Source organism: Geotrypetes seraphini, chromosome 6, assembly GCF_902459505.1.
Source record: "Geotrypetes seraphini chromosome 6, aGeoSer1.1, whole genome shotgun sequence".
Taxonomy (NCBI): domain Eukaryota; kingdom Metazoa; phylum Chordata; class Amphibia; order Gymnophiona; family Dermophiidae; genus Geotrypetes; species Geotrypetes seraphini.
Genome location: NC_047089.1, coordinates 141,865,219 through 141,878,192, shown reverse-complemented (window position 1 = coordinate 141,878,192; position 12,974 = coordinate 141,865,219). Strand labels below are relative to the sequence as shown.

The window sequence follows — 12,974 nt, the reverse complement described above, 5'->3', positions numbered from 1 at the left end:
GGTCACTCGCTTCCTCTGGATTCCTTATTTCCGAATGAAAACCATGCTCACAGACATTGCTACAGTCTCTCCTGGGGAGTTCTAGTGTCCTTGGATCTCATGGAGGCTTTCCTCCATATTCCAATATTTCCAGAACATCACAGATTTCTGCATTTCCATGTTCTGCAATAGCATTTTCAGTCCCTGGCTTTTCCCTTTGGGCTTGTGACAGCTCCCTGCAGTTTTACCAAGGTGATGATACTTGTAACTTTTTTCTCCACAGGCAGAGTGTCCAGGTCCATTCTTTCTTGGATGACTGGTTGATCCAGGCTCTGTCTCACCACAAGTGCGCCTGTACATTGGAGTCGGTAGTCTCTCTACTACAGAGCTTGGGTTGGATTGTCAACTTCAAAAAGAGACAATTGTCACCATCTGAGTATCTGGGCCTTCTCTTCAACACCCGGCAGGGTAGTGCGTTTTTTCCCAAGCCACGCATCCAAAACTTCAGCAGCAGATCAGAGATTTCCTGAACCTTCATCTCCCACATTCTGGCATTATCTGCAGGTGCTGGGATCCATGGCAGGCTCCTTGGAGCCGGTCCCCTGGGCTAGTGCGCACATGCGAAGTGAGGCGATTTGGAAATTCAACAACAACTGTGAACCTCACTTGTTAGGGTTCAATTGTACTGTGGCATATGAGCCATCAATACTATTTATATATAACTTCTGTAAGTTATTTTTCTTAAAATAAAAACTAGAAAAGAGCATATGTTTCATTTTTTACTTATCTTTGCATTCAGTGCCTCTAGCGTGCCCCAATGGGACCCATTTCGCCTGTAAGGGCTTTTTCAAGGGTTCTTTAAAGGAGCTCTTTTTGCAACATCCTCACAATTCTGGGGCTAGGGCTAGGGCTGTTAACTCTTATGACGAATGTCAGCCTGCGAGGTTGGGTTGATCACTACGGGACCACTCCATTCAGGGGCAGTGGTCTCCTTCATCAGTGGTGTTGATCAATCAATTGTTTGGAGCTTCAGGCGATTCGCCTGGTGTTACTCACTTCTAGCCCCCTCTGGAAGTTAAAGTGGTGCGAGTGTTCTTGGACAACGCCATGGCGGTGGCATATATATTTCGTTAAGGGGGTACAAGAAGCACTCCCGTGGGCCAGGAGGCTCACATGCTGTTTTGCTGGGTGAAGCTATGTCTTCTGTCTCTGTCGGTGGTGCATGTGGCCGGAGTTGTCAGACTTCCTCAGTCGACCAGTCGTGGACCCTGGAGAATGGTCCCTCTTGCAGACAGTGTTTCCGTCTGATTGTACAGTGCTGGGGTCAGCCCCAGATGGACTTGATGATGTCAGTAGAAAACTCGAGGGTCAGGTGCTTTTTCAGTCGACAAACAGAGCATGGAAACATAGGGCTGGATGCCTTGGCTTAGCCTTGGCTAGCTCACGAGCTCCTTTGTGTCCCCTCCATGTCCTCTGGTCATCTGCTGGATAGCAGTGCATCCCAGTTTCATGATTTGAGTTGCTCCGGACCGGCCTTGTCGTCCATGGTTTGTGGATCTTGTCAGTCTTCAGCGGGATAGAAACCTCAACCTCCCTCTCCCTAGAAATCTTCTCGGACAGAGTCTGGTGCCCACTGCATTTTAGTCTTTCAGCATGGCTCTTGAGCGCTCAGCCTTGATATAGTGCAGTTCTTCAAATGAGGTCATCTTGATGCTCTTGAAGTCTAAGAAACCCTAAACTATGGCTTCTTATGCCTCATCCTGGAAGGCTTTCCAACAGTAGTGTGCTAAGGATCGGGTGATGCTTGAGCGTGCTCCCATTTGGGTGGTCCTGGCTTTTTTTCAGGTAGGCTTGGATAAGGGTTTAGTGGTGGTCTCCCTTAAAGTTTTGGTAGGCTTTTCTTGCTTCCGGGCATGCAGGGGTTCTTGTTTCCTTCCTGTTCATCCGGTTGTGATCGGGTTTTTGAGAGGGGTGCGTCATTTGCGGCCTCCCTTGCGTCATCCTTTCCCTTCGTGGAATCTTGCCTTTATTCTACAGGGCCTTGTGGATGCCCCTTTCGAACCACTGGAGGCTGCTACTCTTCTGGGTCTGACGCTCAGACTGTTTCTGGTCGCCTTTGTTTCACCATGGTGCATTTCAGAGCTTCAAACTCTTCGTGCAGGGACCTTTTCTCCATATTACAGACACCTGAGTTGTTTTCCATACTGAACTTTACCTTTCTACCAATGGTAGTTTCAGCTTTCCATGTCACGCAGGAGGTTTGTGGAGGTTTGTTTTCCATTTCCGCAGGTTCTGTCACCTGCGGCAAGCTGACACCTGTTTGTCAGGCCCATTCCACTAAAAGTGTTGCTGCTTTGTAGGCGGAGTCTTTTGCCTACAAAGATGAAATTTGCAGAGCGGCTCCTTAGTCCTCTCTACCTACCGTTACCCAGTTTTTTCTGGGTGGATATGGTGGCTCACTCTGTTGCTGCTTTTGGGATCTCGATGTTGTGGGCAGGCTCTTCTGTTCCTCCCTAGACTCTGCAATTGCTTTGGTACGTCACCTAGCATGCTGAATCCGGAAGGGTTGTAATAGAATGGAAGATTAGGTTTTCACTTTCAATAATCTTCTTTCTGTTAGTTCATGGAGGATTCAGTATGGCCCGCCCTCTCAGTTGTTCTGCATTGCCTGATTTTTTGGCCTCTGTTCTTCTCCTTCCAGGCTTCAGGATCTTCCAGCCCAATGACAGATCCTGTTGGAAGTTTTCTACGTCTGTGTATGCATTGCTGTCTCATATGGGAACTCGTTGCACAGGTTAGTTCTACATTGTTCCTCAATGTTTTTCTTTGTTGTCTATGTGCCTGTTTATTTCTTGCTTTCATGTTTTGCAGAGCAGACCAATTCATAAATTGTTTATGTTGCTGGGGAGCTTCTGTAGTACCCCCCTTCCTTGTCATGGATTTGTTCAGGTATGTTTGGCTTTGGGACTGAACTACAGGGGGCTTTAACACTCTCTCTGAGATGGGAGGAGCAAAGAAAAGTGTTTGGATTTCTGTAATTCCTGGATTGCAAGAAGGGATTGAACACCTAGCGTACTGAATCCTCCAGGGACTAACAGAAAGAAGATCATCGAAGGTGAAAACCTAATCTTCCATTAAAGGAATTAGTTTGTGACTTAAATGCTAAAAACCTGTAGATATAGGAGGATAAGATAGGTATAATTCCTTTAGCGTGCGTTAAGGCCATAATGCCACTTGATAAATTCTCCCTTAACTGGGCTTTGCTTTAATGTATTACTTCTGAATTACTACTAATTTTACTTAACTTTTTATTTTGTGTGACATTTTACTTTGCTGCTTTTGTATATCATTACTGTATATTAAACACGAAGAAAACATTTTGCACAAAAGAATAAAAAAAGGTGTTATAAACAACACTAATTTTAATTTTGTGTTATTACATAAAGTCCATTATATATTGGGAAGTTTGTAGAAAATTTTGCAATTTCTTCAGAAAAGAGCAGGCAATTATGTTATTTACTTGTAAATTTATTTTTTGTTTTTCAGCTGTATCATCCATCTAGTGGTTTTAATCTTGGTGATCCATATTGTCGCTTGTTAGAAACAAACTATAAAAACCTACATGATCCACATCTGTGTTCATACTTTAAGCGTAAAGATATTCAAAAGAGGTTAAAAAAAGGAGGATTCATCACTAGTAACAACAAGGTATATTTAATTTATATAGGGAAAATACTTGAGATTCTTTTTTCAAGCAATATTCATTTTTCAGTTATGTTTGTAGGCCAATTAAAAGATATTTGTAGTGCAATAGATGTCTATTATTCAAATTCTTAAGAGGTACACAATTTCAGAATTTATAATTATTTTAATAAGAAAAATGTAATAGCAAGACATGTTTATGGATAAAGATGATTTTATAGATAAACTGAGATTGATTATGTGGACTATCAGTAAAATGCTTGATATGAGGTTAGTTTAAAAGGTTTTTAAATTTGTTTCGATTTAACGAATATATAGATATTTTAGATAAATATTTTTGAGAATATGTATAGGATGGTGTGAATTGTAAAAAGTAGGATGATATTTTTAAATGTTGTTTTTAATTTGTACATTTGGGTTTGTTACTTTTGTTTTCCTGTCACCTTCTTAGGTACTCATGTTTCATATGGCATTTATGCTAGAGGCCACATCTATTAGGGCTTGTTTCTCCGTTCCTTATTTTACTTGGATAAAATTTTATTTATTTGATTCCTAAGTTTTAAAGAGCTGTTACCAGAGGACAATAGTTTTTAAAAGTTCAACTGCTTTCTTTCTAGACTTATGCTTTCATGGGTTCAGATTCCATTTTTAGTAGTGTTTCTATCCTTACTAAGCTCCTCTTGCCCAACAGCCTACGGTGAGGGATGCTATTGAAAGCTTTACTGAAGTCTAGGTACACTACGTCTAGGGATTCTCCCAAGTCCAGCTTTCTTGTTACCCAGTCAAAGTAGCTGATGAGATTGGCTTGGCAGGACCTACCCTTGGTAAATCCATGTTGACTGGGATCCCGTAGATTCTCCTCATTTAGGATCGTGTCTATTTTACGTTTGATTAGTGTTTCCATGAGTTTACACACTATTGATGTTAGACTCACCGGTCTGTAATTCGCATCCTCCGTTCTGCAACCTTTTTTGTGCAGTGGAATGACGTTAGCCGTTTTCCAGTCCATGGGTAAACTCCCCGTACTGAGGGAGAGATTGAAGAGTACGGATAGCGGTACCGCCAGGACATCACACAACTCCCTGAGTACTCTGGGGTGTAGATTGTCCGGACCCATGGCTTTATTCACCTTGAGTGTTTTCAGTTCGCAGTAGATGTCTCCGGGTGTGAACTCGAAATTCCAAAACGGGTCTACCGCTCTTTGCTTTGTCTGTACGTGTGGGCCGTGCCCTGGTGCCTTGCTGGTGAAGACCGAGCAGAAGTACTCATTCAGAAGTTCGGCTTTTTCGGAATCTGATTCCACGTACTTCCTATCTGGTTTTTTTAGGCGTACTATCCCGTCTGTGTTTCTTTTCCTGTTGCTAATGTACCTGAAGAAGGATTTGTCTCCCTTCTTGAGGTTCTTCGCTAAAGTTTCTTCTACTCGAAGTTTGGCCTCCCTGACTGCCGTTTTGACCGCTGTGGCCCTGGCTGTATATTTTAGTTTGGCTTCCACTTCCTCCGTACGTTTGTAGAAAATAAATGCCTTTTTCTTTTCTTTAACGAAGCACGAGATCTCAGCGGTGAACCATTGGGATTTATTGTTTCTCTGCCGTTTGTTTACTGATCTAATGTAGAGGTTTGTTGCTTCATGTATGGTAGATTTCAGGGTTGACCACATAGCTTCAACATCATCCGTCTCAGCTTGGTTCTGCAGTGCCTGATGGACAAAATCTCCCATGCGTTCGAAGTCAGTGCCTCGGAAGTGGAGTACCGTATTTTCGCGGATATAACGCGCGCGTTATACGTGATTTTACGTACCGCGCATACCCCTCGCGCGTTATATGCCTGAGCGCGGTATACAAAAGTTTTTAAACATAGTTCCCACCCCGCCCGACGCCCGATTCACCCCCCCAGCAGGACCGCTCGCACCCCCACCCCGAACGACCGCTCGCACGCGCTCCCACCCGCATCCACGATCGGAGCAAGAGGGAGCCCAAGCCCTCTTGCCCGGCCGACTCCCCGACGTCCGATACATCCCCCCCCCGGCAGGACCACTCGCACCCTCACCCCGAAGGACCGCCGACTCCCCAACAATATCGGGCCAGGAGGGAGCCCAAACCCTCCTGGCCACGGCGACCCCCTAACCCCACCCCGCACTACATTACGGGCAGGAGGGATCCCAGGCCCTCCTGCCCTCGACGCAAACCCCCTCCCCCCAACGACCGCCCCCCCCCAAGAACCTCCGCCCGTCCCTCAGCCGACCCGCGACCCCCCTGGCCGACCCCCACGACACCCCCACCCGCCTTCCCCGTACTTTGTGTAGTTGGGCCAGAAGGGAGCCCAAACCCTCCTGGCCACGGCGACCCCCTAACCCCACCCCGCACTACATTACGGGCAGGAGGGATCCCAGGCCCTCCTGCCCTCGACGCAAACCCCCCTCCCTCCAACGACCGTCCCCCCCCAAGAACCTCCGACCGACCCGCGACCCCCCTGGCCGACCCCCCCACCCCCCTTCCCCGTACCTTTGGAAGTTGGCCGGACAGACGGGAGCCAAACCCGCCTGTCCGGCAGGCAGCCAACGAAGGAATGAGGCCGGATTGGCCCATCCATCCTAAAGCTCCGCCTACTGGTGGGGCCTAAGGCGCGTGGGCCAATCAGAATAGGCCCTGGAGCCTTAGGTCCCACCTGGGGGCGCGGCCTGAGGCACATGGGCCAAACCCGACCATGTGTCTCAGGCCGCGCCCCCAGGTGGGACCTAAGGCTCCAGGGCCTATTCTGATTGGCCCACGCGCCTTAGGCCCCACCAGTAGGCGGAGCTTTAGGACGGATGGGCCAATCCGGCCTCATTCCTTCGTTGGCTGCCTGCCGGACAGGCGGGTTTGGCTCCCGTCTGTCCGGCCAACTTCCAAAGGTACGGGGAAGGGGGGTGGGGGGGTCGGCCAGGGGGGTCGCGGGTCGGTCGGAGGTTCTTGGGGGAGGGCGGTCGTTGGAGGGAGGGGGGTTTGCGTCGAGGGCAGGAGGGCCTGGGATCCCTCCTGCCCGTAATGTAGTGCGGGGTGGGGTTAGGGGGTCGCCGTGGCCAGGAGGGTTTGGGCTCCCTTCTGGCCCAACTACACAAAGTACGGGGAAGGCGGGTGGGGGTGTCGTGGGGGTCGGCCAGGGGGGTCGCGGGTCGGCTGGGGGACGGGCGGAGGTTCTTGGGGGGGGGCGGTCGTTGGGGGGAGGGGGTTTGCATCGAGGGCAGGAGGGCCTGGGATCCCTCCTGCCCGTAATGTAGTGCGGGGTGGGGTTAGGGGGTCGCCGTGGCCAGGAGGATTTGGGCTCCCTCCTGGCCCAATATTGTCGGGGAGTCGGCGGTCCTTCGGGGTGGGGGTGCGAGTGGTCCTGCCGAGGGGGGAGAAGAATCGGACGTCGAGGGGGGGCATCAGGCTTTCAGGATGGGGACAGGACTTCAAGGGGGGACAGGCAGATCTTCAAGGGGGACAGGCAGACCTTCAAGGGGGACAGGACTTCAAGGGGGGACAGGCAGACCTTCAAGGGGGGACAGGCAGACCTTCAAGGGGGGACAGGACTTCAAGGGGGACAGGCACGGAGAGTCGGGGCAGTGCACCGAAAGTCAGGGCGGGTGAACGGTGAGTCGGGGCAACCAGAGGAGAGTCGGGGCAGTGCACCGAAAGTCAGGGTGAGTCGGGGCAACCAGATGAGAGTCGGGGTGGCCAGAGGAGAGTCGGGCAGCATGCGCGTTATATGCCTGAGCGCGGTATAGAAAAGTTTTTGTACATATCATCGTGATTTCTGCGCGCTATACCCCTGTGCGCGTTTTACAATGGTGCGCGTTATATCCGCGAAAATACGGTACCTTTGTCTTTGTGTTTGATCTAGAGAAACCTTTCCTGAGGTTGAAACGTATCATGTTGTGGTCACTGGAGGCTAGCGTATCTCCTACCGAGACCTCCGAGACGCTTTCCCCGTTGGTGAGTACCAGGTCCAGGATAACCTGGGCCCTAGTGGGCTCCAATACCATTTGTTTAAGTCATGCTCCCTTCATGGACATTAATATCCTTCTGCTGCTAGTTGTCACTGAAAGTGTGTTCCAATCCGCATCAGGCATGTTGAAGTCCCCTAGCACAGTGTTTTTCAACCTTTTTTGGGCAAAGGCACACTTGTTTCATGAAAAAAATCACGAGGCACAACACCATTAGAAAATGTTAAAAAATTTAACTCTGTGCCTATATTGACTATATATAAAGTAATTCTCTTGAATAGGAATCAAATAAACACAAAGAAAGTATTTTATAATTACTTTATTATGAAATATTAAGTAAACAGAATAGTGAAAAATTATAAAATACTTTATTCAGTGCGAAACCTGGGCCTGTTTGGCTGAACACAAAGCTGATATTCTGGCTGGAATCGAAGAAAGACACACACGTAGCTCTTCGTCAACAGCTCTCAGTCTCTCTCTGTATTTGGTTTTTATAGCATACAAAAATAGACAAATATACCCTCCATCCTTTTTATTAAACCACAATAGCAGTTTTTAGCGCAGGGAGCTGCGCTGAATGCCCAGCGCTGCTCTTGACGCTCATAGGCTCCCTGCGCTGAAAAACACTATTGCGGTTTAGTAAAATATTGTAAAATATTGTAAAATATAGACAGCAGATATAAATTCAGAACTGTGCATAGTAAGTGAAGGGAAGTTTTCATCTCTGGGAATTTACCCAGTTAACTATTAAGTTATTTGGGCAAATTCCTTTGAAAACTGTGGTAATACTGCCTCCACTTTGCTAAATTTAAAATAAAATCATTTTTCCTACCTTATCTGGTGATTTCTGGTTGCACTTTCTTCTTCTGACTGTGCATCCAATCTTTCTTCCCTTCTATCAGCCTGTATGCTTTCTCTCCTCCACACCTCATTCCCTCCCCCAACTTTTTCTTCCTCTCTCCCTGACCTTTCTTTCTTTTTTTTCTTCTTTCCTTCTGTTTCCCTGCCTGCCCCCTTTCTTTCTTTCTCCCTGCCGTTCCCCAAGCCACTGCCACTGCCATCGGGGAACAGGACCCACCAATGGACAACAGGCCCCAAAGCCGACGCATGCTCTCCCTGACGTCAATTCTGCAATCGGAGAGGAAGTTCCGCCTAGCCAGGCAGCGATTGGCTGGCCCGAACTTCCTCTCCGACTGCAGAATTGACGTCGGGGAGAAGACTTATCGGCTCGATAGATTAGATCGCCAAGACAAAGTGAGTCCTGGGTGATCGACTCACTTTGCCTTGGCGAGCTACTGGCGCCCCTGCCTCGGGCCCCCTGTCAGCTCCGGGCCCCTGAATGCAGGACTGGTAGTACTGCCCTGATGGCGGCCCTGCGGCACACCAGGCAACATCTCGCGGCACACTAGTGTGCCGCGGAACAGCAGTTAAAAAACACTGCCCTAGCAGAACAGCGTCCCCCCGTAGAGTGATATTCTCAATGTCTTCAATTAGTTCCGTGTCTTTGTCTTCCAGTTGTTTTGGAGGTCAATATTCCACACCAAGATACAGGCATTTTTCTCTGCCTCTGGCCAGGTTCACTCAGAGGGATTCCCCTGGGTACTTGATATCTGTGATCTTGGTCGTTTTGCCTCCGTGCTGTTGTATCAGATGTTAGGTCTAGATTTTTGCGAGGCAACTCAAATTTTTCTGAATTTCTTGGAATCCAACTCTACTTCCATTCTTTTCATTGCGGCTAGGAAGTTCCACATGTGAGAATATGCTGCTTGATTGTCCTAGGATAAAGCACAGCTACTTCCCATAACAGATGTTATCTGGAGACAGCAGACAGATATTCTCACATCTCACCCACCTCCCCTAGTTGGCTTTTTCACTTGGGCACAGAACTGACGACCTCGTTAGCTGATATCAAGTGGGAAGGCACTCGCACATGCGTGTTGGTTTGAATTCTTAAAGTGCCAGTGCACTTATTTTGCTCTCCATGCCGGGGCTCCATGGATGACATCACCCACATGTGAGAATATCTGCCTGCTGTTTCCGGATAACACCTGTTACGGTAAGTAACTGCTTTCTAGGCTAGATGGACCTTTGGTCTGTACTAGTGTGGCAATCCTTGCGTCGTTCTTATATTAGGAGACTTCAGTAAGGGTTATGTTATAAACATGAAATAGAGGCAGTCCCTACTGCTTAGATCTTACAGTCTACAAGGGGGAAAAGTAAGACAGGCGAAACTAACAGCTGTACAAGTGAGGAGGAAAGACAGGTTTTTCCAAGAATATATCTACTATTGCCTCCTGTAATTAAACAAGAAATGTGTAAAAATATTTCTTGCAACTGTGAAGGAATAGATCTGCTCTGCTAAAGAGGTGCAAAGGAAGGCAGAGATAGTGTACATTGGGGTAAATGAGAGAAGAAGCAGTGGGTAAAGGTAATGGAGCACAGTAGTAGGCACACTGTATTCCCTGCTGAGAAGTGTATGCAGCTAGCCTTGACAAAGAAGCTGATGAATTCTCAATGATTGGGATTTGCATCAGACTCACCAGGTATTGAAAGTTTTTAATCCTGAAGAGAGTCTTGTGAGGGAGTGAATGGTATAGAAACATGATGGCAGATAAAGGCCAAATGGCCCATCTAATCTGCCCATCCGCAGTAACCATTTATCTCTTTCTCTCTCCGAGAGATCCCATGTGCCTATCCCAGGCCCTCTTGAATTCAGACAGTCTCTGTCTCCACCACCTCTTCTGGGAGACTGTTCCATGCATCTACTACCCTTTCTGTAAAAAAGTATTTCCTTAGATTACTCTGCAGCCTATCACCTCTTAACTTCATCCTATGCCCTCTCATTGCAGAGCTTCCTTTCAAATGAAAGAGACTCGACTCATGCGCATTTACATTACATAGATATTTAATCGTCTCTATCATATCTTTCCTCTCCCGCCTTTCCTCCAAAGTATACAGATTGAGATCTCTGTCTGTCCCCATACGTCTTATGACAAAAACCACACACCATTTTTGTAGCATTCCTCTGGACCGACTCCATCCTTTTTATATCTTTTTGAAGGTGTGGCATCCAGAATTGTGCACAATATTCTAAATGAGGTCTCACCAAAGTTTTATACAGGAGCATCAATACCTCCTTTTTCCCACTGGCCATACCTCTCCCTATGCAACCTAGCATCCTTCTAGCTTTTGCCGTCACCTTTTCAACCTGTTTGGCCACCTTAAGATCATCACATAGAATCACACCCAAGTCCCGCTCTTCTGTCGTTCACATAAGTTCTTCACCCCCTAAAGTGTACTGTTCCCTCAGGTTTTTGCAGCCCAAATGCATAACCTTGCATTTCTTAGCATTATATTTTAGTTGCCAAATTTCAGACCATTCTTCAAGCTTCGCCAGGTCTTTCTTCATGTTATTCACACCATCTGGCGTGTCTACTCTATTGCAGATTTTGGTATCATGCACAAAGAGGCAAATCTTATCTGACAACCCTTCAGCAATATCGTTTATTAAAATGTTAAAAAGAGCAGGCCCAAGAACAGAAACTTGAAGTACACCACTGGTAACATCCCTTTTCTCAGAGCGATCTCCATTGATCACTACCCTCTGTTGCCTTCCACTCAACCAGTTCTTAACCCAGCCCATCACTTTGGGACCCATCCGAGGGCACTCAGTTTATTTATTAGACATCTGTGTGAAACAGTGTCAAAGGCTTTGCTAAAATCTAAATACATCACATCTAGCGCACTTCCTCTATCCAATTCTCTGGCCACCCAGTCAAAGAAATTGATCAAATTTGACTGACAAGACCTACCTCTAGTGAATCCAGGTGTCACTAAGAACTTTCCCTCACTGATTTTGCAGTTTAGCCACCTTACAATAAGTGGAACTAACCTGCCACATCAGAGACTATAGTAAGTCAGAGGGGTGTGGCTTAGGCTAGAAGCGGAGTGGATTCTTAGAAGCAGAGTGGATTGGAGAGGCCAAGAGTTAAGAGGTCTCCAGGAGAGAGATCCCAAATGCGGAGATCTCCTGAAGGGAGGCTTCAAATGAAGGAACCCTCTGAAAATGTTGGATGGATTGCAGTACCTGTGGGAGAGTCAATGAAAGTGAGGAGTGGCCCTAGCTCAGAGGTTTGTGTCCTATGTTAAGTAGATGCTTAGGGGCTTGCATAAGAAGAAACCAAATACTGCAAAGATAAAGAGTGCCTTTGTTTGTGAAGACCCAGGTCCTGAGCATCCTAGGTAGAGCCAGGTCCGGGTTTATGTATGAATAACTGAAACTGTGCTGAAAACTTACAAGATAGAACTGTTAAGAGAAGGAAGCCATACAGAACCAGATGGTCAAAGGGCTCCGAATTGTAGTATTGCCAAGGGATCTGCCTCACAAGTTTCTGCTGCTGGCAAATGTAAACACAGCACAAGAAAGAGACTTGTGGCATTCTGTGTGGAAAGCTGATACATAATGAATTTACTATTACCCATGTAATAGTGCCAAAGCAGTCTGCTGGACCAGACTACAGTACAGTGATATGGATAATGTGGAATAATTATTCAGTGTTCAAGATCAACATGATCTCCTCACAGAAGAAAGACGGAGAGAAAAAGAGAGACCTGGACCAAAGGGGAAAGACAGGAGGCAGATACTGGAGAGGGGGGGAGAGAAGGGAAGGAGATAGAGATGTCAGACCATGGGGTGGAGTGGGAAGGAAGGAAGGAAGGAAAGGAAAAAAGAGAAATGCCAGAGCATAGGGGAGGGGTGGAAACAAAAAATGGAGAGGGGGTGAAGTTGAAATAAATCATGTACAAAGGAGAGAAAGGGCACAGGATATAGAGTTTATTGAAGGGACATAGAAAGAGGGAAGATACTATATGGAACAGAGAGAGGGCGGACACTGGATGGAAAAGGCAGAAAGGGTGGACAATAGATGCAAGGGGCAGAGAGAGGGTGGACAGTAGATGGAAGGAGTAGAGAGAGAGGGCAGAGGCTGGGTGGAAGGGGCAAAGAGAGAGGACAGATGTTGCATGGAAGGGAGCGAGGACAAATGCTGAATAGAAAGAAGAGAGCGAAGAGATGATGACTAAAGCAGAAACAACAAAAAGTAGAAAAAAATATTTTTGTTGCTTTACGTAGAATCAAGTAGTATTGTTAACTGTATTGATTAAAATTTATCAATAGGAAATGGAAATGAGGCAATTTTAGGGGGACTAAACCCCTTTCCTCAGGTCAGGACAGGATACCATAACTGTCTTGAAGAAAGATTTGGCCTCTGAAAGCTAATTGAAAAATGGATTAGTCTAATAAAATGATATTTTCATATTTCTCATT

The 12,974-nt window shown here is 46.9% G+C and overlaps 1 protein-coding gene across 1 annotated transcript in view; it reads left to right on the top strand.

The window, feature by feature from the left end:
* Window positions 1-12,974, top strand: part of LOC117362913 (fibrous sheath-interacting protein 2-like) — a 655,319-nt gene that overhangs the window by 169,365 nt on the left and 472,980 nt on the right. Inside the window, exon 3 of the mRNA XM_033950005.1 lies at window positions 3,526-3,687. Within this exon, the coding sequence (XP_033805896.1) occupies window positions 3,526-3,687 (162 nt within the window). The remainder of the gene's footprint in view (window positions 1-3,525; window positions 3,688-12,974) is intronic.